At 39.6% G+C, this 27,797-nt stretch overlaps 1 protein-coding gene across 1 annotated transcript; it reads right to left on the reverse strand.

The window, feature by feature from the left end:
• Positions 1 to 2,856: 2,856 nt before the first annotated feature.
• LMNB1 (lamin B1) lies at positions 2,857 to 27,151 on the reverse strand. Its single transcript, XM_080362418.1, has 11 exons — positions 26,606 to 27,151; positions 16,191 to 16,347; positions 15,225 to 15,350; positions 13,883 to 14,053; positions 12,351 to 12,476; positions 9,787 to 10,007; positions 8,636 to 8,861; positions 6,254 to 6,358; positions 5,714 to 5,833; positions 4,872 to 4,985; positions 2,857 to 3,489 (listed from the first exon to the last, which is right to left on the reverse strand). The coding sequence occupies exons 1-11, from the start codon at positions 26,956 to 26,958 to the stop codon at positions 3,448 to 3,450; spliced, it is 1,761 nt and encodes a 586-aa protein (XP_080218544.1). The 5' UTR covers positions 26,959 to 27,151; the 3' UTR covers positions 2,857 to 3,447.
• Positions 27,152 to 27,797: the final 646 nt, after the last annotated feature.

A 27,797-nucleotide genomic window follows, 5' to 3' on the forward strand; every position in this document is an offset into this window, starting at 1 on the left:
ACAATATAGGTTTGCACAGCAGGGATAAAGAAGTCAGAGGTATCAGAGTTTGTAGCATAGAGCTACAATTGACCACACTGTGTAAAATAATTTGTACCACAGAGCTACAGTCACTGGGGTTTATTAATGAACTTGTCCAATGTAAGTAAAAAATGCAGTTTACAAGTTTGCTGCTTTTGCTGTGGACAAAACACCAAACAAACAACAAAAAAACCCCAAACTTCTACAGAAACAGGACCAGCTGAGAGGAATACATATTGTGCCTCAAGAGTGTTCATACTACAATACTAGCGCTGTACAAGTCACAACACTTGTGCCCTGAACAGATTGTTATTCTGGTTTTAACAGGAATTAATGTATTGGAGCAGATATGTTTCTGGTATTTCTAATTGTAAGCAGTAAGTTACTGAACAGTTTTCACCTGTGAGGATGATACAATATGTATTTCTTGTCAACTGAGTAATAGATCAGTATCAGATGAAACTCCTTACCTGTTGCCAACTATAGAAATGACTAAATGTACCTAAAAATAATTATATATAAATTAATAATTTAAATATTACTGTAACAGTAGTAATAAAAAGACCTACCAAAATTTTAATCACAAGTTGAACATGTCTACAGAGCTAACTTGGATATTGTTCGCTGCTTCTCCAGCTCACTGCCTGACTAACAACCTCCACCACATTTAGCATAACATTGCATGCAGACAGTAAGTTCATTTTTCAGTGGTCAAATACCTTTACCAAATCCATCAGTGTGTGTTCTCTCACCCAGACTGGTACAGATCATGGCAATAACCACAACAGCTGAGGTGGTGTATTTTGAATGCAGTTCCAAGCTAACAGGAACAAGAATTCTCACAGGCATTGTATGACAGGAGAAAGAAAAGCCAGTACACCATAAAAATGTGCATTTGCTGCATACAGGAGCACAATGTGCCTACCCCTCCACAGCCGTGACACTGGTGTTTTTTAGTACAGAAATGAAATGTCCACCCTACCTTGCAGTCATCAAAATGTACCTCTGGACTTCAATGTGGGAAGATGGGGAAAAGCTATTCTGTTCAATAAAGAAGAAACTTTCAGAAGTTATTATGGAACTTGCAGGAAAGTGTAAGAAGTTTTGGTTTTGTTTGTTTCTTTGTGTGTTTTCTGGTTGGTTGGTTTTTTGTTTTTGTTTTGTGTGTGTGTGTGTGTGTGTGTGTGTGTGTGTGTTTGATTTTTTTTAATATTGGAATAGTAAGATCTCCATCTGGTGGTAGGATGTTTCATTCTAAAATTTAAAATTAATATATGTGTGCACACACACTCCCCAAAAAGGTCATTTGTGTTTCCCCAGGCTCTTTATACTAGTTCACAGAAATACATTACTGCTATTGTTATCCATCACACTGATTTACCAGAATATTTGCAAGACTAATGTAAAAAATTTCTCTTTATAGAGAAAATTAGTTTCAAGTAGTAGCTCCTAGCTACACACATCTGAGAAGCACCGCTCATCATCCTGGTGACAAAAGCAGGCTCCACGAAGCTTCAACAAAGAATGCTTGATTATAGCGTCAGGTTCCTACAATGAATTAAGAATAAGGTACCCAATGCCTACATGCACATTATTTTCTTTACTACTGACTGGAGAGATACACAGTCCTATCTAACTGGCCTAATCAAGTATTTACTGGTATACATTGCTAGCTCATCTTATTAGTTTTGGAAACAACAAACGAGGAATGGAATTAACTGCTTTCATGCAACATCCGTGTTCATTTATATGGTATATGCCTACAGATACCGGCACTACAACAAGTAGAAAGCCTTTATTCATGTAGATCAAGTTGAAGAGTATTCATAACATTAGAGGATACAGAGTGCTGCTTAAAAGGCATGAAAATATTTATGCTACGTAAACATTAAAATATAAACAGGAAAATAAGTATTACATTGTGGTTTAATACACTTGTTTAAGCCAGCATTACTGTCAAAAGAAGCAACCTGCCTAATCCTCATCCATCTGCATAACCCTTGGCCACCTGCCACCCCACCTCACCCCATCTTCTGCTGGCACACGGTTGGAATAACACCATGTATTTCACCAGAAAAATGGAACTTATGCAAGATGAAAGAAATGTTAACAAGTCTTACATTAGTCATAAGACTAAAACAAGAGAAAAAGCTCAAATAAACTTCCAGAGTTCTGGGCATGCATTTAAAACTGTTTCCAGACTAAGATGAAGATAACTATTTACAGTGTTTCTACATTTCTATTTGTTACTGTCCCATGCTTAAATTGCTCAGCCTAGTATTTCTAGGATGTATTAAAAGTAAGTCCAGTGAGAATTAACATATGAACAAAGCTGATGCAGAAAACCAGTTATGCAACAGAGTTTTAATAAAGCTCTAAATAATTATTTTTCCCCAATGTGAAGTTATACTACCCATTATTTAGAAGAAATCTTTGCCACCGTTACATTTACTTGGACATTTTGCAGGTTCAAAGCCAATCAGTTTCAAGCATTCAACACTCATTCAACTTTTAGCTCAGTTCTAGGATAAAACAAATTCCAAAACCTTTATTTGATGACATCTTAAAACAGAGACATTTTATTCAAAGCTTTTTCAGACATCAGGTTACTGCCAAAAGGACAGAAAAACTTTCCACATTGATAAAGTTACAATTGTTTTCCATATAAATGTAGACTAGACACCCAAAAGACTTGGTTTTGTTCCTAGAAAGTGTAAACAAGCAAGACAATTCATATTAAAACAATCTACTTGTTAAAAAAAAAAATAAGATGGTTACACTATTTTAACAACACAACTAACACATTTAACATGAATCCTCCTCCAGAACAGGAAAACTAAATAAAGGAAGAGTATCAATAAGGAATTTTACTGCATCCTTCATCCTCTGAGAGATCAGCTGGGCTACATTTTCTTTGTCTGTGTTTTTTTCTTTATTCTCATTTGGTTTTGTTGTGTTTTTAAGTTGTGGGGTTTTTTTAACAAATCTGTTGTGGTTTTTTTTTTTTTCTAGAAATATGTTTTATAGTCTTGACTGCACTGTAGGAAAAAGTCTCCAGTATAAAAGAGTTCATAGTATCGAAAATTCCTTCCCTTCCTCAACAGCACCTAAATATAAAGAGGTCAGCAGCAACTGGCTAGTCTAGAGTGGTGTAACCTAAGAAACTTTGATCCCCAAAACAGTGGAATATTTCTATTCCAGCAAAGCTTCAACAGAAGAAGAGTTGTTCTGAGTCAGCAATTCACATCCTGCAAGAAAGTTACAGATACTTTCACAAAACTTCCTTTTCAGTGGCTAAGGAAATTAAGGCCATCAGACTTGCAGCTTAAAAATTCACATACAGAAAATACAAAAATACGTTGTGCTTCTGAGAAGAGTCTCTCTGTTCTGTAGGCAAGGATTTGAGGAACCTGGCTGACTGGAAGTTTACATGATCACACAGCTTCTGTTGGATGCCTGTGGGCCTGCCTGTTATGAAAGAAAGAGTCATCTTTGAGAAAAAACACAGCTATAAAAGGTTTAGCAACTTAAAAGAATATACTGTACATCTTCAATATATCAAATTATTAGCCTGGCATGGTTTAAGCAAGAGTCAGTATGCAAAACTGTACAACCTCTTATCCCCTCTAAGTAAAAGAACGCTAGATATCCTTTCCCATGAGAGGCAATGGAGGACAGGTACCAGAAAAAACACAGCTACAACAATTATTGTATTTGAATTTTAAGTCAAAAAGCATAATTGAGCTTAGACAGGTGGTGAATACTGCAGGGAACATATACAAGTACTTTGAGAGCTTTTATCTAAAGAAATCTAATTTCTCTGTAACATTTTGTAGGTAAAGCTAAGACACACTTTAGCTGAACTACACAATCCCAGAAACTACAAGGACAACTAGATGCACTTCAATACTTTTGCATAACTCTAATAAAAACCTGACTCTATATTAAACACCACAAAGTTACAATTCAGTTATAGACCAAAAACTATGGTTGCCAAAAAACTGATTTCCAACCCAGCTCTCTCCATTTTCTGTTTATACATGCACACTTACTGTTCTATATTATCTTTTTAATTGACTTTTAAGATATATACTAAGTGAAACACAGTTTAAAGTAGAGAACTTGAATGTTGCAATGCAGGAACTTATGTTTGTTACTTTTCCTTACTTTTTTTAGACGAACCAGTCAAAACAGTAAATGATAAGACTCGTAAGGTGAACAATCAAGTATGTTATAACTCAGTATTTTCCCTTATAATTCAAAACTTTTAATATTGTCACTCAAAGTTCACACCTTCCCAATATCTTCAGAGTTACATTTCCTCAGCATGCAAGAATCATTTTCTCTGATATAGGAAATGGAAGGATTGGAAGACACTATCAGAGAAAATGAGATATTTAAGTTCTCAAAGCTTTAGGTAAATTTCGTGTATCTTCTTAAGCCAAACTTGACCATAAACAATTACCCTGGAGGAAATCTTACCAGGACTAGAGTTAAAAAACAAACAAACAAACCAACCAACCAAACACCCCCCCCACCCCAAACAAACAAAAAAAACCCCAACAACCACCAACCAAACAAAACAACAAACTAACAAAACCACCACACAAACACACCCAAATCTTTAAAAACTTCTTTTAAGAAAAATCTGTCCATTAAGGGAACCTGTGAAATAATTGTTTTTTTACACTGGTTTTAATAACAGAGCTTCATGTTTTTATTAAATTACTGATTAAACAAAATAAAAATAAAAGAACACCCACACCCAAACAGATTTTTTCAAAAATTCATTACTTATATATTGGGTTTTTTTTCCAATCTAAATAACCTTGTTAACCTAAATATGATACCTGTTGGTGGTCATGGTCTTCTTCCTCCACATCTTCAGCTGCTTCTTGCTCAAATTCCTCCTCTTCCACTTCACGTACAGTCGTTTTAAAGACAGTGCTTCTCTGAGCAACCTCCTGCAACAGAGTTTTAAGACTTGACTCCTCCAAAGATCTGGTGCTAATCTGCTTAGATTTTGAGAAACAGGAGTTCCAGTTGTTGGGAAAGCTACTTGCACAATTTTGTCTGTACATTTTTCATGTACTGCTGTGCATAAACAGTATTCATAACACCCTAGATTTAAATATCTTAATGATTAAAAAGAATTTTTCTAACAAGGCAGTCATCAAGTTCTTCCAAAATGTGCTTTGCTTATATATTTAAATATTTTCTTTCAATTGCAAGATGTCTTGGTGACTCTCCTACCCAAAGTTGTAACTTCTGCCTTACCAGAATTAATGCCTCATTGCTTGAAGTAAGTCTCACTGTAACATTATCCACCACCTGCCCCCCATGAACACACAGTTTTAAGGAAAAATGATTTAAAGGACAAATCACTGAAGAGTTTACTATTTTCAAAGCATATTCTAAGGCACCACCCAATTCTGTGTTATGAGTGCAGTGTCATTCTTCTACTACTTATACTCACTACAGGGGAAAAAATTCACACACTTCAGTAGATTGTATTCCTACATCGCAGTAAAGACAAACAGGAGTACAGCGTGCTTGTTGAAAACTAAAGGAGAAAACTTTATTACACACCCACGTGCATTCATGTGTACAGTCCTAACAATGGTTCTACCTGCATCTCTATAGGGGATGGCACCAAAGAAAGGTAAGTTTAAACACATCTGAGGTACTTTACCTCTCCCTGAGAATTTTTCAGCACAACTTTCACATCTTCACCAGTGCCCCAAGAATTCTGGTTCTTCCACAAGAAGTCAGTGGGAGGGTTAGCACTTACTCCAGCATTTGCAGCCCAGATCTGTTACGAGAAGTCACATGCAAGCATTATTTGCTAGCCTTACATTTCCATGTTATTTATTGAGTTAATGTATTCAATTTAAATAACACTGATGAATCTCCTCCAATTAATGAAATACAGGTCTGTCTGCCTATCTACTTCCAAAGTTTCTTCAAACAAAACACCCCTATGTTTTCTTTAATGCAGAGACTTTTGAATAGATAAATGCATCTGTTTATGATCAAAACTATTGCTCCACAGAAAAAATAAGTTCCTGAAAAATGTGGCTGTGTCCAACTTCTTCACAGCAATTGATAAAACTAATGCCAAATACAAATATAGGTGATTATTTTCTGAACATGTACACAGACAGGACAAAACTAAAAACGCTGTGTCTTAAGTCAGCCTAGAGCCCATTTCAACTGAGTCTTGACTACTTACTGTAACGGTCTGGCCTGCCTTTAGTATAAACCTTGACGTATATCTGTAAACAGCAGAAGTGTCTCCTATGTTTCGGATCATCTCCCAGCCTCCCATAGGTTGATCCTAAGAAGAAGAAAAAAAAAAAAAAAAAGAAAATCATCCATCAGCAGTCATTATCCGTTACATGTGAAATATATTTTACAAATAAGGCCATGAGGCACATAAAATCTTCAGTAAAAATGTTTATTATGACTTCAGCATGCAATTAGAATCATTTTAGTTAAATTTTTCTTATCTCTTATTTCAAGTTAAAGCTTAAAATATCCTGCTTTTGAGTTCTGATGATATATTGACTAATGCTTATAATTTGCATCTGTTTTGTTACAGCTTGGCCCAGAAAAATACTTAAATATTAAAACCCCCTTACAAATATATAATACATTTTTTAAGCACAGAATGACAACCAGGCTTCTTAGGAAACAAATATTCCTGTCAGTTTTCTTAAAATGTGTTTCTACATATGCAGACCTCCCGCTACATATTCCTTTGCAAGATCCTTTTCCTTTCGATTAATTTTTGCCTGCCAACTACTTGAAAACCACTGGCAAATCTAATAGAAAAACATATACAAGTCATCACTACAGAATGACTACTTCAAAACAAGAGTAGATCTTTAAATTCTCCCATCAACAGACAGTTTCCAAGCATTAATCAGTTGCCACTGGAGTTTGAATACATTTAAGATCTTAAATGAACAATCTTAATAGATTCTGACACTCAGATGGTCATTGCAACAAAACATACCATACTTAAAAGGGCATTTTATCTATTATCTATAAACTGTCAAAGACTTGTTAAAATTCCCCAAGTACAGCTTATTAAACTGCACTACAGACAGCTGTGCAAATTTAGACACCTGGAAAAGTGCTGTAACCATGAACCATCTACGGCTACCACTAACAGAAGTGATGGTTTATCCATGGAACAATGAATGTGTGATTAAATTAAATGCAAGAGTGGAAACCCACATAGTACACAAAGTGGCAGGGGGCAGGAAATCCCATAACCTTGAAAAACTCAAAAAGGAAAAAACTGGAAGGTCCTGACTCATTACAAGTGGTCTTTCATTTGACTGAACTTTGTCATCTAAACACTTAGCTGTCTAGACCAAGACCACTGTCAAGGGTTCTTTCATTCAGTAAATCAAGTTAGCACTCTCAGCCAAATCCCCACCCAGGTAATTAAGATACATGTGTGTCATTGATTAGAGGGGTTTGAGGTACTTGCAACCAGAGCATCTAAAAGATGAAGATGAGCTGCTTTTGAGTGAAGGTAAAGGATCTGATTACCTTAGACAAAACTTACGTGTCACTGAAAACAACACAGCTAACATGGTTCTAGACACAGCTAAGGCACAGACAGCACAAGAGAAGGCAAGTATTACTTTAGACCTCCCCTGCAATCAAGGCTGTAAGAAATTAGGTCTTGCCATTCTGGTGTCCTAATGAGACAATGCTTAATTCTCTCTTCTTTCAGATAAAAGACTTAAGAAAGTATAGTACCCCATCTCCAACTCCTCCTGTGATGACTTATGGAACTGTATATAGCATAGGACTTTTTTTTTCTTAATCAGGAACTACAAGTAGTGTTGTCAGAGGCTGGCAGGGGGGCAGGGAAAAAGAGAGGAGGGTAGGGGAGAAATGTACTAAATGTAACAGCATAATTCTGAGGGCAATATAAGGAAAATCAATTACTCAAATTACATACCCTTTGATTAACAGATACATGTGTTCCCCCCAATAAAAATTTCACCTTATTCACAGAATGAAATAATTTGAGTAGGCATCATAAAGGTGACTTTCACATGGGAACGAAGGGCTCCTAAAGACTGTGGGTCCAGCCAAGGAAGAAGAAAAACTATGATTTAGAGTAGCTACATGCAAGTACAAGGGACACAGGCAATTAATTAAATTTAGACATTTATTTTGCATCAGTATGTATTTCTTTTGGGGCTTTTCAGTGCAGAGATAGTTCTTAAAAGGCTTGTAAAGTAGCCTAATGTCTGCTTGCACTATTTCCTATCAGTGAAGTTATCTGTAGAGCTTTACAGGTAGATCACTTGCAAGGCAGAACTCTGATGTAACACTTTGGTGGGTGGGCAACCTAGGAATAAAAAATTGATATGAAAAAGCATTAAAAATAATTTGGAAGAAGTAATCATAAATCCACAATACTGTATGAAAGCTTATTTTGCAGCACACTAGCTTCTTAGTGCCATCTCTTGTACAGTATGCTTTAGCTCCAGGGTCAACAGGAAGCCTGGGGCTGAAAGGATTCAGAAGATGCCCCCTACCTCTAATCAGACCACTATAGAGTCACAATACATGTGCATTTTCAAACCTGTTCTGAGGTGTTCTTCAAGCGGATGAATTTTCCATCAACATCTATCTCCTCAATAGAGACATTTCCAGTAGCAGAAGCTGAGTGGGAAATGCTAACGCTACTGCTGGCTTCAGATTCCTCCACATCAATCCTCTTCCTCTTCCCTCTGGTTGTACGCACACTGCGGCTTGATAAAGCCCGTGAAACTGTCACTCGGGAAGATGGGCTTGGACAAAGTTTCAATCTATGTTGAAGAAAAGAAATATGCATTCATCACACTTTGGTCTTACTTTTTCCACCTTTTTTAATAAACTTTCTTCTTCCCTCCTCTTATTCCCATAGAAATACATAGCAAAAAGGTAAAGGAATGTAGCAAAATACATTATATGAAAAAGCAAGGTCTTAGGTACTCCTTGAAGAATTTAATAAAATGTTATCAAAGAGTTAACTAATGCTTTTGGAACATAGAATACTGATGGACTACTACATTAAGATCATAAAGGCATCTGTATGCATTTGTTAAAGACTGCATTCCTCAGGAGACAGAACAAGTAAAGAAAAAACTCTTAGGGGGACTTAAGCCATTGTAGGAAATTTATGCACAAACACAATGGCATAAGAACATTTGCTGTTTCATCCCCACACATGAGAGGAAACAGCCTGGACCAGTAGGGTGCCATTCAGAGAATGAAGAAGTATCAAGCTGCTTTAAATGACAGCTTGACTTATCAGCCAAAAATTCGCAGTACTGCTGAACTCTGGGGTCAGATGTGGAAAATGCAGCTAGCTGGTACACTGGGCAATCATAACATCTACTACTTTATTAAAATTATTCTATACTTAAAGAAATGTGGATAATTACAGGATTGTTTAATTGTTAAGTCTCAAAAAGAACCATGGTACCAAACAGACCTACAAATTACAATTTGTTACATTCTCAGTGTGGAATCTTCCCTTGAGAGTTATTGGTCTGATACACAAGCAGCTGGGTCTCATGGAGACTTAGAAGTGTGCCAGCCAGGAGGGGATATAAACAAACAGCATATTTTGAAACTGCAGTAAAGCATCTAATGAATGCATTCCCACTAAGAATTGCTTTCTTAAACAGAGGATGGAACACGTAAGGGAAGCACACAGATATCAGCATTTGTTGCTACATTTGTTCATACCTCTCTTCTTCACCCTCCAGCAATTTCCGGTATGCACTGATTTCCATATCAAGTGTCAGTTTAACATCCAGAAGCTCTTGGTAGTCACTCAGCTGTTCTTGCATCTGATTTCTTATCTGAGCCAACTCCTTCTCTTTCTCAAACAGAATTTTTTTACTTTTTTCCTGTTCCCCGGCCAATGTGTCCTCAAGCTGTTGCACTCTCTCTTGCCATGCTCTAGACTAGAAAGCATTGAAAACAGTGGTGTAAAGAAAACCTCACTCAAATCTCCATGCACTGCTATTCAGATGACACAGAATTCAACAGCTTAGGTTAAGCATCCTGCGCTCTTTCTGAATGCAAACTTGCCCATACACAACTTCCTGTTCTCCACCTCATCTACTACAAAGGTAACACCTTAAGTTCCAATGAAACTGAAAACATACTTTGAAAGCTCTGCTCCATTTTCCTGAGATCTGCAGATAGGTTACTACACCTGAATTTACACAGAACATTTTGACTCCTAAATTCAGTTTAAGACACACTGGATAGGAAACAGAATCAAAGCACAGCTAAGTGTATTTCAGATCCTGCAGTAAGTGATTGCTCTTCAGCTTTCAGCTGTCTACTTTCTGCTTCAGTAACTGGTGCGAATTCTGAATTCTGTGAGGAAGCTCCTCTAAAAGAACAGGGGTTGTTGTCAGTGAAAGCCTGTCTGCCTCTGTTGCCAAAGTCTTCAAGGCTTGCTGAAAATACTAATTTGTCACATACTTTAAAAATCACATCAAGCCAGTAGAACTTACTGTTATACATACAGAATGGAACACTTATCTAGAAAAGCCAAATTATGACAGCTTTAAGGTTTACTTTCCCTGACCATACTTTCTTCTGTTTCATAGTCTCAAGATTTTTTTAATTAGAGGACAGACACAGGAACCAATGATCCACAATCGTCTTTCTAGTTAAAGTTTGCACTCTACTTAGTAAAGTCCAAAGGCACTTAAAATAGGTAGTCTAAAAGGGTGATGCAGGGAACCAGTGCAACTGGTTATCCGTGTTGAAGAGTCATATAAGGAATTTAATAAAAGGAGTCAAGTGTCAGATCAAGATCCCTGTGCAAACTACTACAGAGATCAGTGCTGGTAACTCAAAACAGACCAGCATCAGTGACAAGAGAGTTGTCTTTTTCCAGAACAAAGGTAAAGTTAGTGCTAGCAAACAGAAAAAACAAAACTCTACTCGTTGACACATCACTAGCACTACCAAAAAAATATCACCCCACAGTAGCAAAATGTGGTTTTTAGTGGACAATTTCAGTCAAACTGGCAGAAATTGATTTTGATAGTTCTGAAATTAACAACCAATCCCTCTGCAAATTCAGAAGCAAGTTCTTTGAACCTAGCTGTCACTCCCAAGGAAGTACCATAACACCGTTAATCAACTGAAGTTAAAAAGGAAAAAAACTTCAGAAGCATTTGTTGACTGAACCACCAAAAGCAACATAGTAATCTAAAAAGCAGAAATGAGACTTAAGCAGACAAAACTCTCAATCCAGTTCTTGTGTAACCTCATGCAGATTCATTACGTCACCTGATCTTTTCCAGAGACTAACTTTACTATATAACAGGAAAACTGGGAAGACTTATACTAGTATCTGCCAAGTTATTTGAAAAATTATGAAATAACATCCTCTTAATTTATATTCTTCACTTCAAATACACATAATTTTAAAGTCCTACAAGATTATACTGTACAAGAGGAAGACACTTAAATGTATCATAGAAAGGATCAAAGCCAAATATTACTAATATACATTTAAATGTTTTGTTGGATTTTTTCAACTGAGTAGCAAGTTACAAAAGCCCACTTCAGAAACAACTCCTAACATTCTTAATTTTTACTCTAACTTTTCCACTACAATGCACATGACATTACTCCCATCAAATAAGCTAGTACTGAACATACGGCTTGTCATAGGTTGTGTCATACTTCTTTGAGTGTGATCTACGTGCTCTGTGATCTGACTAAGTATAATTACATTCTGATCAAGACCCTGTTCTACAAACCCTCAAGTAAAGTTACTTGATATATTTTCTCAGTCTTGTATCTCACCCTAATCCCTGGTAAACTCACTCCATATTTTTTTTAGAGTTCTAGATGCAAACTGGATCTAGGATGAAGAGAGGTAACAGAAAGACTGCATATTCCAGCTCTAGCCTTGAGTGTTGCCTTGTGGAATCCTATGCTAAGCTGTCCAATTACTACAGAACAGAAACAAACCACAGAGCACGTCAAGACCTTTAGCATAGAGCTCTTGTCTAAAATTGCCCCATCTGTCCACAGAAGTTTCTGTAAAAACCAGTTAACAGTACCACCTTAAAATGCTCACTCCAGCAGGATACTGCACAAAAAACCTCAACTTTGTTGAAAGGAGACATTAAGAAATTTGAAAAAGTACAGAACAGCAAAACAGAAGACAAACTCAACTCATGATGCTGAACATCCAAGTTAAGGGAGAAAGTCCTTCGCTATAAAAGTGAAAAACTATAATTAGTAAGACTGAGGAGTCACAAAAAGCTTGTTACCTCTTTCTGAAGTCTGGAGACATGGGAAGACAGATTTTCAAGTCGTAAGCGACTTTCATTCAGCTCTTCTCTTACCAAGTTGGCTGCAGAATTCTTCATCTCAGAGGCCAATCTAGCATTCTCAAGCTGCAGTACATCGAGTTAAGACATGAGTTTCAAAGTAACTTTGAAAGAAAAATCAGTCACTAAAACCCACACACAACACTATGCCACAAAACTCCTCTCTACAGCTCTAACATAATTAAACATATCTTTCTTTAGGGGTTAAATATGGCGGCTCAATTACCACACTGGATTGTCCCACCTAAATCACAATCTTCTGAATATTTATTTTAGGATGAAAATCTTAAGTTTCCCTTGTAGACATTACTGAAGTTGGATTGCTAATTTCAGTTTTCATGTGGGCCAATTTTTCACTTTAAATATTCCATTACTGTAACACTGGTTTTGAGTATGCTTAAATAGACGAAGACAAGCTGAAATTAGCAATTCTCTAAAACCAAGCAAATTTATGTTAATTTTAAGCCGACAAACAAATTGGTAATGTGCCTTCAGATTACAGTACCAGTGCCATAAGACACTAGTGATTCATTGTATAATATCAAATTCAAGCTCAAATAATTTTATTTTTTTAAACTGGCTGCATCATGCCTGCTGAACACCACTACATTCACCTGAGCAAGACAACAGGCTTATTATTGAACTTGTAGATGAAATGAAATCTAAACAAAATAAGAGTCAAAAACCACAGTAACAGTATACCTGAAGAAAGGGAACAAAAAAGCCTCAATTAAGAACAGATTTTAGACTACAATAATATATAAAATATAGCCCAAAGTTTTTCTTGTCAGTTTTTCCAAGTCAGATTGAAGCCCCTAAGATAAGCAACTACATGCTGTCAAGATGGTAAAGACTGAAAACTATGCGAATAAATTCAGTTTATATCAGCTTTTCTGCTGTAACAACCCTTCTTGTTTTCAAAAATATTAACTGCAACAAATATAGCCACAGAAATCAGTTTCAGTTGAGACATAAGGATCCCTCCTGACAGAAATGCTGAACTGTAGAGGAAGGAAATCATGAAGTATAACTGATTTCAGCTTGAGTACGATTCCTCTTTAGAAAAGCAAAAGTCAGAAACCATTGGGTGTGGTGTAACTTTCACACATTTTGTACATGGTCAGAGGACTCAGATGCTGTCTTCTCAGCAAGCCCTATTATGGAATAAGTTTTATACAAAATATGGGACACCTTATCAAGACTATGTTACAGTTAATGCGTAATAAGCCTTGAATTAAGAGTAATCCCAGTACTAATCACTTTTGTCCCCACAGTTCACCTTCACACAGTGCTTCCTACTTTTACATTATCGTCCTTCCTGATTAAACCTGCTCCCAAAATGAGACATGAAAATGCAAATTAAACCAAGCTCCACAATCAAATCCACTGAAATGCAACTTATTAGGTTGTCTTTCCACTAAATAAAACAAAAATAAAGTATATCAGACAACTGTATGAAAATATGTTCTCACTTTGTCATGGTAAAACATTTCAAACTCTTCTTTATACAGCTTCACTTGTGCATCATGTTGCTGTCTTAATTCACAAAGGGCTTGAACCAGTTTATGTTCATATTCAATTTGATGCCCAGAATGAGTCTCAGCTAAGCGAGTTTCAAGTTTCCTTCTTGTTTCATTGATTTCCTAAGAAAAACAGAAAATGAAATAACATTCAGTAAATACAAGACAAAAAGTTTCAGAAGGCCATCTGTTGAGTGGAGAGTGAAGAAGATTTTAGCTAGCCTTGTGGATCAGCGTTAGATTAGTTTGACACTGAAACTTTCAGTAGAAACACAGGGTCATTCCCCCAATCTGATCTGCATAGTACCTTAACTTGCAATAGCCAGAAATGGAAACAAGAGCTAAGATAGCATCAGTATGTAAAGTCACATGTACTGCTGAGAGCTGTCTGCATTTTTAACAAATACACATCAATATGATTAGACTTCAGAAATGCTTCCTCCATTTGTTTAGTTATCTTCCATGCTTGCACAAAATGAAAGTACTGTGAAATTAAGCAGTCACTTTGACTAACCAGCATTTTGCCCATTTATTTGTATGCTTGCCCATGGTGCCTGCAAAAAAGGATTCCAACAACACGAACAGAGCTTAAAATACAACTAGCAAGGAAATGTGAACATGCAACAACAACAACAGTATGGTCAGGTACACTTGTTACTCCTCCAAAGTTCCTCTTGGAAAGTGAAAGGGAAGGTGGCAAGAAAAAGCTGTAAACAAGTATTTAGCAACATCTGTTTCCATTATTGGGAAGTATCCTATTGGAAAGTTCTGAAATGAAAGAACAGTACAAGTCCATAGCATCTGAGTGTCCCTTTCCACTTAGTCATAAAGGGCTGATGTGAGAAACTACTAATCTGCTTTCTTATTTCTATGAAAATATGATTCCCCATCCCTGGAAGTGTTCAAGGCCAGGCTGGATGAGGCTTTGAGCAACCTGGCCTAGCGGAAGGCGTCCCTGCCCATGGTACGGCACCTAGAACTAGATGACTGTTAAGGTCCCTTCTGACCCAATCCATTCTATGATGCTATGAAAGGACGTGTACAGAATTTAACACAAAAGAACACAATATGAAGCTCTTATCAGAACAGCTCTAAGTTAACATGACATTTCCTAGAAAAAGAAGAGTAGGAAAACTTCCAGCTGGAATAGAGGTAAACCCTGCTCTGAGCTGGAGTTACGACCAGATGACTTTCTGAGGTCCCTCCCAACCTAAATTATTTTAGTATTCTAGAATGACCCCCAAGTCCTCTTCTTCCCTTTAAAAATGTGAATTCTTGAGACTAAAGCATTTACCTCCTCATACATATTTTTTCGGAATTCCAAGTCCTCAGTGAGACTCTGACAGCGGTTTTCGAGATCCACCTTCAGTAAAGTTTCATTTGCAAGCTGTTCCTTGGCAGCAGCTAAGGAAACTCCAAGCTTTAAGAAAATGCAAAAGAATCAACACAACAATGATTACAGAGCAGAATTTACACAACGCAACAACCTCAACTACCTAGAAGTACAGCTAACTACATGGTATGCCTGAATTTGACAATCAAATCCAATATTTACACCACTACTGACTTTCCCTCCCCTGTCTGCAATTGCTTGCACATATTAAGTTGTGGATATTTCACACTGATAACTAGCATTAAAATGCTATTTGTGTTTTCCTTACAGAATTTCAGTCCTACAAGGAAAACACCAGTTTCCTGGTCTCCTCAACTCATTCCTTTTAAGTGGTGTTGCTTAAGATCATGTGTTTTGAAGGGTTGACAAAAGCAACACTATTTCCCTCCCCTCTTTTTTTCTATCAGATGTCCAGAAGTTGAAGAACCACAGGCAGAACACAAAAGAAGGGCAGAGAGAATGGCAAACTGCTACTTGTCAGTTATTTATTATCAGTATTTGTGAAGTCAGTCTCTCCGCCAAAACAGTTCTACAATTTGTCAAGTTTATTTTGACCCCTGACCTGCTTTCTTCAACATAAGTACCATCTCTTGCAATCTCAGAGTCTACAATTTTAAAAGCACTCTATTCCACCATCCATGTTCTTAATAAACTGAAGAGTACTGGACACAAACACCTACTCAGTATTGCTTCCAGTGCTGACAGTGAACCACAGTTGCACTTGTGACTAGGTGATAGGTTTGCATCCATTTTTCTAGCTACAAAGTTGCATTTTACCAAAATGACAGCTCTTACTATAGAGATACTATATAAAAAACATCTCATTTGCTGACAGAAGCTTGATGGTTAAATATTTCTTCTTCTCACCTGTGCAATTTGATCTTTTAAATCCTCTATTTTTCCCTCCAAACTTTTCTTATCACCAAGGGCTGTGGCCAGTGCAGCATCTTTAGACTTAAGGGCTGCTTCAAACTCAAGAAGCTTAACTTGGGCTCCATTAAGATCAGATTCCTTTTTTGCATAGCTGGAATAAATCAGAAAGTGGTAAGAAAGTCTAAAAATGCCCCAAAGAAGACTGCTGACTAATAAAACAAAGTGCGATCTGAATATTAAACTTGAGAGACACCCAACAAAAACATTTTGTCTTGCCTTAATTTACTTTAAATCAACTACTTAGCTCTGCTTTTTTGCCTGATATAACAATATATTCTGCTTAGGCTGTAGACACATTAACGTATGGGAAACAGAGTGTCAACCAAGTCTGAGAGGCACACATGGAAAGAGCAACTGTGTGTTTATAAAGGCACTTTTCTTTTTAGGGAACACTGTAAAAATGTCCTACCTTCACCAGAATCTTAACAGGAAGAAATACGGTCTCCCATCAGAGGGTTCTTTCCATAAGGTGGAAACAAGTAAATTATCTTCATTGCCTTTGATTGACACAGAAATTTGTGCTGATCCACCGTCTGGACTGCATATAGCCCATTCCTAACCAACAAACCAACTTCTCAATAAAAATTCACGTTCATTGTCTGTAAGCTGGTCCTCCAGAAGCACAAGCTGTAGCATAGCAAACTGCTTTGCACCTCCATTCTACTCATACATAATAGCAAAGTTCCACAGATCTGAGGGAAGACACCGAAGTCCTGTCTATACAATAGTCTGTGCCATCACTGAAACTGCACTCATGCAGAGGTACAGGGTTCCTTTTCTTTATGAAAGCAAACACACAAGCTTTTCAAACTACTACCGGTTCCCTTCCACGTCTACACAAGCAGTCAAACAGTTTCTAGGTGCTTATTCCCTAAAACAGCATATGCAAACTAAGAAGTCAAATGAGAAAAGTAAAGTAATGCTATATAAACACAAACCTGTGCTTTTCAGCCTAAATGAATTATTCATAAATCATGCTACAACAGGCTACTACCAAAAACAGGGGAAAGGAAAACCATACCCAGGAATCGAGATGACTGTTGACCTTCAGATAGTCCAAGCTGCTGCACTTAAATGTTTAACAAAAGTTCTTCCACCTTGAAGTTGACTATTTTTCTCTCTGGGATATCCACATTTCCCTAGTAAGGGCAGTAGCACATAGGAGTTCTAGATGTTTAGAACCAAACTATACTTATTTTACAGGAATCAACAGATTCAGCACATTCTTCTTCGGTTTTCACACTTCTCTTTGCAAAAGTGAAGGAAAAAAGTTTACAACAGAGAAGACTGAAAATTGGATAAAGACTCTTTAAGAACAAGATTTAAAAGTGTTAAAGCATTAATACATTCACTAATATTTTAATCACTGTACCGCTTATAAGAAACAATGGCAATGCTTCTCAGCAAAGTGAGACTAAAAATCAACAGAATTTTAAAAGGAGAAACTCTCAAATTTAAAAGATGCTTTTTCCAAGATCACAGGCAAGCATATGCAATTAACACTGTGCTCAAGAGAGCTGTTGGTTTTCAAGCCTTCGTGTACACATCTGTAGAAATAAAACAGATGTCTGGATGTTTCAGCTCTACAACCACAAGATGGCATGCTCTAAGCCACAAGATGGGACCCGTGCTAATCCTGCTCCTCTTGAGTAACAGCACACTCACCCAAGCAGAGCCTGCGACACACTAACTCTTCTATACTCAACTATTTAGTTCATTTCTGGTGCTCAAGACTATCCAGCTCCTCCACAGCCTTTTACACACCAATTCTTAGGCTCAACAGTTCAGAGCAGTTGGGTCCACAACTAGGACAGAAGCAGAGAGTTTAGATTTTGGCACACAGGCTTCTACATCCAGCTCTCTGCATTATTCACTGGAGGCCTCTGTCCTATACTTCCCCTCCCACCCAGGCATGCTGGAACTTCAGCACACAAGAATGCTGTACAGCAGAGGAAGAAAGAGAAACGGAAAGGTGTCTTGTTATGGTACCTCTGTAATAAAAATCTCTCCATAACTTATGAGGAAGTATGAGGGCCCACATCAGACCTTTCTTGTTTGATCACTGCTGGAGAAAGCTTTATTCAAGACATGGAAAAACTGTCACACAGGCTCTCTCAGAAGACTTATTGCTGAAACCAAGCCTATTCAAGTTGGATCCTGAAACCAGGTAGTTGTACATACTCAGGGCCATAGTGTGCCACCCTCCAACCCAACCTGAACTCTACTGGACTCTGGAATATGAAGACTCCACACACAGCTCAGTGTTACTTAAAAAAAAAAAAAAAAGCAATGCAAATATTTCTACCAATTACAAACTGGTAGGCAGCTCAGAAGACAGTTCTTACAACTGCGGTAGCAGAGAAAAAGATGTATAACATGGACAAGCAACAACAATATGATTAAAAGCCAATACCCTATCTGTACCACTAAATTAGGCGCTACCCATTACATCAACCCAAAGTAACTTCCTTGCTTGTCTGCAAGATTGGCTGTGAAGCCATCATATAATTTAATGCAACTGAAGTCACAGAAAGTGGGGGAGAAAAAAATTTCAGCACTATTAGTTGTGTTATGAGTTGTCTAACTACAAGACAGCACAACTGAACACATTCTCAGAAAGGAAACAGAAATTGGAGCTCAACACTTCAAACACTGACAGCCAGATGAAATCTCAGCAACTCAGCAGTGTCATCCTAGCCCTGAAGGAATACAGGAAAGAAATGAAACTAGATGAGAAGAGCCTGTATGAACTATGAAAACAAACACCAAATGTACACAACATATACTTCACTCTTACACCAAGTAATTATTACCAGGAAGAACTCCAGCCTCTCAGCAATAGTCAGCTTTTTCCTCCACAAAAATGTCAAAAACAAATTTAAAAAAACCAAACCTCAAATACCTTTCTGTTGTGGTCTTCAGAAATGAGCTAGAACTTTAGTCCTTCAAGTAGTTCAGCTTATGAAAGAAAAATAAAAAGCAATAAATAATTGCTGACTTCCATCTTCTTCAAAGGAAGAGCTTGTTTTTCTCTTTTGAATCTAAAGTGTGTGGACCTCCTTAACCATTGAATTGTAACTTATTTTATAATAGTGTAGAACTATGATCTGTCCCCCCAAAACAGACAGTTCCCATTTGTTTTTGTTGTACTTCAGAAATTTAACCCACATTTAACTCACATAGACACTACCAAGTATAAAGAACTTGGTCTCACTCCTGCCTAGCAATACCAGCACAGCTCCAACTAATGGATTTGCAGCCACGTATATTTTTGAAATGGCTCAGCACACACCACAACAAAATACTACAATCTGTTTTCCCCACCACACTCCAATCACTCAAGCAGCCTGACAGCAGTACACCTTCCACACTGCCACTCTCAGGAGTACAAATAACCCTGACAGCTACAGTACATCTGCCCAGCTCACCATTAAAAAAGCTAATTTCTCACATCAGATGCAGTCTACCTGTGGGACAGATTTCTACACAGGTTAATTTGCTCACCATTCCCAAAAATTAACAACATGTAAAGAAGAGTAAATCAACTTGTGCACAACTACAAGGTAATGTGGTTGTCTCTAGTTACCTGCACTAGATCATTTAAAGCTGCCAAATACAGATACCAAGGGGCAATCACTGTTCTGCTGAGATTACCTGGACCACTTGGTTTGCAGTTTAGTAAAATGGCCAAGGCACTGAATAGCTCAACTGAAAGAGGCAGGCTCCCTTTTCACTCTCTTGTGCAATCACCCTTCTTCCCTCAGCCTCAGAGGTTCACAAAACCTAGAATTTCCTGTAATCTCCTTAAATTTCTTGCTAGATTAGTAGACAAGCCACACAGGAAAGAGAAAAATAATTTTCTACCAGTTTAATAAATTGAGTTGGCCTCCTGGAGCCAGACAAACCACATGCCTAATGCAAGGTAAGCAGAAAGACTGCTCTTTTCAGTCAGTACCTAGATCTCAGGTGTAATTTATGGTTCCTTTGAAACTGACCAAGTGCAAGATGCCATCACCTCCCACAACCACCATTTCTGCCAGTACTTATAGAGTCAGATCACAAAGCTAAGTATACCAACATTAACCAAACCCTCCTCATAAAACATTGGTTTTCAGCTAATTCATGACACAGCCACACAGGTGTTATAATTCATAATAACACAGCCTATATTTACATCCATAAAAAATTACACGGTAGTGTACATTGGACTGGTTTCCGATTCCACAGTGAATGCACTCCATTAGAGAGAAATATGAAAAGTTTAGCTAGCTGTCAGCTTTCCATGTTTTTTGCCCTACAGTCGACAGAACAATAAGGTTATGTTTTGCAAGGAAGTGATTTACAATAACATAAAAAATATCTGTCTAAAAGCATGCAAGTTTTTTTTTTTTAATGTAGAGCAAGATGACAATAAGAGAAATTGGACAAGCTTACCTTTCCCATAAATAAATACATGTAAGTTTGTTTCAACTTGTCTCGTTTTACCCATTTTATTTAACTGGAGACAGCTGCCAAGGGTTTCAGATAACACAAAACCACACATCATCTCTAACCACTTACTGCTCAACAGCAACCCTTCTTGAAGAGCTCAGTCAACTATCTCACTACTCTAGCCAGCAATTTAGGCAGAACATTTACACATATAGTGCATGCACATCAAGTCATTGTCCATTACCATGTTATCACTACATGTCCAAAAAGTTTCAAGTCATCTTCCTCAGGAGAGCATCTCCAGCTCATTACAGCACAACACATATGCACCACAGGAAACTCTGGAACAGCTGTTAAAACTTGCGTTGGCACAACATGGCCCTTCTGAATACTTGCTCAGGGTATCAGCTGCAGAATATCACACATTTGCACATGAATTCAAGCCATAGGCTGACACCAAGCTATGACTGATGTTTATTTTACTGTTTAATCCCACTGCAGAAATTCATTTCAGAATATAGATAAAAAGGAAGAGCAATAGAAGATACAAAGCAAGAGAGCCATAGAATCTCTGAAATAATACCAGAAATGTTGAAACTAGTTCCTTGCCACAATTATATTTACTATAAATGCCTGCGCTCTCTAAAACACTTTACTATTATCAATGGCCAATAAAGATTCATACAATGGTTTGGGCTGGAAAGGCCCTTAAAGACCATCTAGTTCCAACCATCTGCCATGGGCAGGGACACCTTCCACTAGACCAGGTTGCCCAGAGCCCCATTCAACTTGGCCTTAAACACTTCCAGGGATGGGGCGCCCACAGCCTCCCTGGGAAATGTGTTTCAGTGCCTCACCACCCTCATGATGAAGAATTTCTTCCTTATAGCTAATCTAAATTTACCCTCTTTCAGTTTAAAGCCATTGTCTTTTGTCCTATCCCTATAAGTCCTTGCAAAAAGTCCCTCTCCAGCTTTCATGTAGGCTCCCTTTAGGTACCAATATCTTCAATAAACCACAGATCTTCCTTCAATATTACTTTTTATCACATTGACTCCTCTCGGAAAACCACCCCATGAAATCTCAGCCTGTCAAAGACAAAGGTAAACAAGGAGTTTCCTAAATAAATGAACATTAACACTAGCTCATGCTTTCTGAACAGTGTGATGACATCACATGGTGTATCAGAATACAGACAAGTCCAGCTAGGGATTTTGACCTGCTGTACACTTAAGTAAGTCCCCATAGTGAACATTCACCTCACCAATAGAAATCTATCCTGAAACTTGACACGTAAGCAGATCGAGTAACACAACAGTAAGTGTGACTTACTGAACTGCTCTTGTTCAACATTACTAGGTAATATAGCTGTGTCAAACTTCACAATGTAAACTGCTATTACATTAATTGCTCAAGTTACATATCAGGATTTTCCCTTCACCATCTTGGCTCCACAGTTCTCCCTGGATTGCAGCTATTGGAAATGATGAAAGCATGATATACTTGCACCCAAAAAAGCAGAAACTTAATCCAGCCTGTAGGATGATGGATTGATGGAACAAGTGTAGAGCTCTGAACTGCACCTGCCACTTAAATGATGACATTATGAAATGCCTGAAGATCATGTCTTTCACTACTCTGCCTGCATTGTCTATTTAGCTCTTTTCTCAAGGAACACGAAATCTGCAGTAATCTGAAGTCCCAGGATCCAGGTATTTGCAGGCAACTACCTCGTTTCACCTTCATTACTCATGAGCATGTCCAGTAGTTGGAAATCCATTTGCAGAGACATTTATTCTATGTAAAATTAAAGTTTACATGTCCAGAATGCCTAGTGTCCTCCACTCACAGGTCTTCACTGAAGCCGTTAATTACTCAACTCACCCAGATCAGTTTGTACCTAATGATAACTTGACACCCCTATTTGAAAGGACTGCCTCCATAGTAGCCGAGCCACCAGCCACAGCTATCCGTCTGTAAACAGGAATGTAGGCACACGCTTGGGAATCCCAGTCATTCTCCTTCACCACTGTCAGGCCAGCAGTGCCTGTACCACAGAATGGTGAACAGGACTGCAGCTGCTTTATCAGCCAGATCAATTTCTCAGTCAAGTTCACTGTACAGTCACACCACCGAAAAAAGGGGTGGTTATGGAACAAAGAGTAATGATCCTGAATTTTCCAAGACTAGTTTAAATTAGGAATATGAGTTTAGGTTGTTGAACTACTGTTCATGTATTCTATAGCCCTTGAATGCAGAAACATGCTAATCACAGCTGAGCACACTATTTAAAGGAAAGAAGTAGATGGATGTCTCTACAACTGCAGAGAGTAAAGTCTTGCCTAATCAGGAAAGAGAAAACGAACTGGAAATATTGTTAAATTAGTAAGTTCTCAAAATTCTTTCACAATTAGAGAGCAGATGCAGTCTCCCTCTTCTCCACTTCCACAGAGCTATCCAAGAGTTCAATACATGTAAATGGAAAAGTACATGGATTTCTTCCCACAATACAGTCTTGAGATAAGAGACTTACTTTGGCTTATCTCCATTCTCCCTGTCACAAGAGGCTTTTTTACTTTCACAATTACACATATCATTTCCCCATCCCTCCCTCAGAACAGAAATATGAAGGTTGGGGGTTTTTTTCCATCTCACTTTTTTTTCCCCTGGTTCTTTAATATTTGAAAAAAAAACAAGAAAAGCCTTCACATTTATTTAGCTACAGCACTACTCACTGCATCACAGGCACTCTAGAAACAAGGTATGTAACAAGTGCATAACATACAGCCATATCAACTATAGAAACAAATGCATATTCTTCATAAGAGATTCAAAATGTGAACAGAATAAGCTTCTGGCACTTAAATTCAGAAAAATCACACCATATATATGAGACTGAAATCAGAAAAATCGCACAAATAGGTGACTGGGCCTTGAAATTAATTTTCATAAAGAAAAGTCCTACAGTACTTTGAAAGTAACTAGAAGTTTGAGTTTGATGCACTGATTAGGCAAGGGGTTTGAAAAAGTGATGACTGGAATAAAGTAAATTGATAAAGCACTTCAGAAGAAAGTTGTACTAACTAGACAAAGCAGAGTTGCATCTGTGTCTGGGGAAACAATCACAACTGCAAAAATATTCAAACAGCACAAGAAAGCAAGCTATACCATGAATCACTTTGCCCAACTAAGTAGTGAATTATCTGTGGCTCCCTCCACAGACCCAGGGCACCTGGAGAACAATTCCTCCTACCATTTATCTCTGTTGACTCTAAAAGGAATCAAATACCTAGCCACCACTATTCTGACTCTGGCCAGTATACCTAGGCCAAGCAAAGTTTTCAGCTTACCAAATAACACAGTCTAAACTCAGTGCACCTCTATCTTGCTCTCAGTCACCTCCTATATGCAAGCCCTGCTACTTCTGCTGATCTAGTTTTCCATTAACAGAGAAGTGAGCATCTTTCTGTCATTTTAATTATTAAGTTAGCTAGCTGAACAACCAAGACAACAGTCAGAACCATACTTTGGACAGCAATGGAAACGTATGGCACTGTTTGCTTCTGCAGCAGCACACTGCTAGATTGGCTAAGCTGTGCGTCCACCAGCAATCTTTCATAACCACGGGCAGATGAGATGAACCTCACTCCAATGAGCAGGATCAGTATTTTGCAAAGAAGAAGTTTACTCTGCAAGAATCTAATAGCACTAAACATGCCAGGAAACTCCCTGCTTTTTTCGGGTGGCTCTGCTGGCCAGATCCAGACTACTACAGTTACTCTACCGGCACTTAAACTAAAGCCAGCACATCACACTGCACTTCAGCTTTCTGGCAAAGAAACAGCAAAGAAAATTCTTTTAAGAGAACAAACATTCTCATTGCACCTTGCAAACTGAGTTTTTTACAACTACCACTACTCCCATGAACACTTGTACAAAGTGTTTTAAGAGTGTTTTTGTCAGGTTTTAATAACTTAGCTTCTTTCTTAAAGCTGTTATCAGCGAGTGTGCTCCAAACCAGGTAAAATAAAACCTTTGGTTCTTTTAAGACTTTGTGAATAGAATTACAGATAAGCTTACATATCCCCAAGTTACTCATCTTAAAAATACTTGAAGATGACTTAAAAAAACGTAATGCCATATTAAGGTCTGCCACCAAACAACAACCAATCGCCGCATGTAAGTTTATGTAGAGTCTAGTAGCCTTAAATTGCAATATGTGTTTGTTTTACTAAACTATTCAGGAGTTCTTGTCCTGAACTACAACCTGTATTCTGTGATGTACAAAGATGATCTATTTGAGCCAGGTATTGACAGACTATGAAGCAGAAACACTTGACTTTTTGTAAGAGGTCATGTCTGCAGCACAAGAACAATTCCCTGTCCCCTAAGCCCCCAAATCATCAGGTTTTTGCTAAATATCACGTCACATGAAAATGTAAATAAGAATATGAAGAACCTCCAAGTACACACTATTAAGTGCCTCAATTACAGCCACAGAAAAAGAATCTACTACAGATTGCATCTTGAGCCCAATCCTCCACATACACTCTTCTTTTAACTTCTCAGAATAGTGTATCTTCCTCCATAAAGTCACTAAGAGATGGAAATTCCTGATTTTGGTGCCTATCTGCAGCTACACCTTGCTTTCCCTGTCACTGTCAATAATTTCTTTGATGGAAGACCTTCATGGGGCACCAAGAAGGAACCACAAGAACAACTAGACTCATTAATTTAAAGCTCATAGTTTGGTTTTGATTTTAAATAACAAGTTAAGAGCCCAAAAGATCAGAGCTGTCTGCGGACAGATGAAAACAACAATATGCTTGTTCACACACAAAATATCTTTTTCATTACAACAAAGTCAGGGCTGAGAGTGTATTTAACTGCAAATCAAAATTAACAGGTTATATATACAATGGTGGAAGAATATTAACAATTCCGCTCTTTTTTTCCCCAACACCAAACCAGCAACAAACTTCATGATCCCAAGACTAATGTTAGAATGGTAAATGGGTCTAACTAGCAATACATAAATAAACACAACACCAAAAAATACCCCCACCAAAATATTTTCTTCTGCTAAGGGAAAACTACAGCACTCACATAAAACCAAATTAATGTAAACACAAGCAAGGAAGAAAGTAAACAACTCAATCTAGTCAAATGTGCAAGAAAGCAAAATCTAGTGGCACAAATCAGTTAATCACAAGAGTGGAGATCTTGGCACTGTGCCATAAAGCTTGCCATCTTGAGGATACCTGGTCACAAATCTACCTCTTGTAACATCTAAATATCCAGCAAAATGAACAGAAGTTATAGGTATTTTTTCGAGTAAACTCTACTTAATCTCTACTCGTGTATTTTCGTATTATCAAGTTAACACCTTTCGGGAAGGACATTTAGAAAGAAACAGGCACTATAAAAACTGTCATCACTGCATTTTTCACCCTAAAACAGCTTAAGCCTTAAAGACAGTAATCTGTCTGTACCGGGACAGTGGTGAAGGGCCACCCTGACTCAAACCCCGGAGAGCCTGCCAATCTCAACTAGGTCAGGCTGAACTCAGTAGACTAAGTTTCCAAGGTGCCGCCAGCCCCGATTCAACCGGAGGGCGGGCTCTCCAGAGTGGTGGGCACACGGCTGCTTTCTACCAGCCCGGGGCCAGCCGCCGTGGCGGCGCGGGGCGGTGCTCCGATGGCCGGGGCCGGGCCCGCCGCGGGGGCCGGGCCGCCGCTTCCCGCCGGGGCGGAGCGCAGCGCGGCGGGGCAGAGCTGCCTCTCGCTCATTCATTCAGTGCCGAGGCGGCCGCCGCCGGCCTCTCCTCGCCCTCCCGGCGGGCGGGAACGGCCACCACTGTGGGCAGCGCTCAGGCCGACCGCTGGCACCGGGCCCCCCGCCTCCATGTCCCCGCTCACCTGCCCAACAGCTTCTCGTGCTTGTCATTCATCGCGCCCAGCTCAATCTCCAGCTTGGCCCGTTCCCGCGCCGTGTCGTCCAGCGCCCGGCGGGCGTCGGCCAGCTCGGCCTCGTAGGTCGCCTTCAGGCTGGTGACCTCGCGGCCACGCACCTCCTCCCGCTCGGTGACCTGCAGCTGCAGGGAGCTGTTCTCTAGCTCCAGGCTCCGCACCTTGTCGATGTAAACGGCCAGGCGGTCGTTCAGCTGCCGCAGTATCTCCTTCTCCTGCAGCCGGGAGAGGCGGGTAGGGCCTTGCGGCATGACGGGCGCGGAGCCTCGGCTCCGTGGCCCCAGCTGCGCGGTGGCCGCCATAGCGGAGCGGCGGAGAGGCGAGCACAATCCACGGGGGAAGCGGAGCGGGAATGCGGGAAACCGGGCGGGAGCCGCCGCGGCAGTATCAGGAGAACACAGCCGGCACCGACGGAGCGGTGTCGAGGACACGGGCGGAGAGCGGACCGGCCGCCTCGACCACACTAGCCGGCTCCGCTCCGCGATCTAAAATGGCCGGCGCCCGCCCAGTCCCGCCGGTCCGTGCCCCCAACTGCCGCCGCTGCCACTCACGTGACCGGCCGCTGGCCAATCGCGATCCGAGGCGGGCCGAGCTCGGCGGTCCGCCGCCGGCCGGAGACTAAATTCAAAACCCGCCACCGCCCGCAGCTGTCAGCCGGCGCGCGAGGGAGGGGGCCGCGCCCCGCCCCGCCCCGCCCCGCCCCGCCCCGCCCCGCCCCGCCCCGCCCCGCCCCGCCCCGCCCCGCCCCGCCCCGCCCCGCCCCGCCGCTGGGTGGGGGCCGGCCTCGGCGTCGCGTCCTTTGTTGTCGCCTTCGGCTGCGGACAAAGGGACGGGCCCACTGAGCCCCGCGCCCGGTGGGTTCCCGCAGAGTGGGGGAGAGACAGCTGTCGCGCTGCTCCTTGGGGCCTCCCTCCCCCAGCCCTCGAGTATGAGAAGGGTTCCGCGAAGCAGCCGAGCTGTGCCCTTCGCCGACCTCCCATGCGGCTCTCGTTTAGTAATGTAGCTTCTGCCTATGATAAGTGATTTTGCTGCATCAGATATTTCATATCCCAAATTTGCTCTTCCCTCGTCTATAGGCTGCACGCTGTAATTTGAAAACGATGCTTGACTCCTGATTCTATGAGTGCATTTTAGGTTACCT

The sequence above is a fragment of the Nesoenas mayeri genome (assembly GCF_963082525.1).
Source record: "Nesoenas mayeri genome assembly, chromosome: Z".
Classification (NCBI taxonomy): Eukaryota; Metazoa; Chordata; class Aves; order Columbiformes; family Columbidae; genus Nesoenas; species Nesoenas mayeri.

Bases quoted from the DNA above. Each gene is read 5' to 3' on its own strand.
- LMNB1 (XM_080362418.1), bottom strand. From the start codon at position 26,958: ATGGCGGCCACCGCGCAGCTGGGGCCACGGAGCCGAGGCTCCGCGCCC. The intron at 8,862-9,786 runs GTATGAACAAAT...TCTTCAACATAG, and splicing joins CTGGAGGGTGAAGAAGAGAG to ATTGAAACTTTGTCCAAGCC. The intron at 6,359-8,635 runs GTTTGAAAATGC...TCTTCTTCTTAG, and splicing joins TGAAGAACACCTCAGAACAG to GATCAACCTATGGGAGGCTG.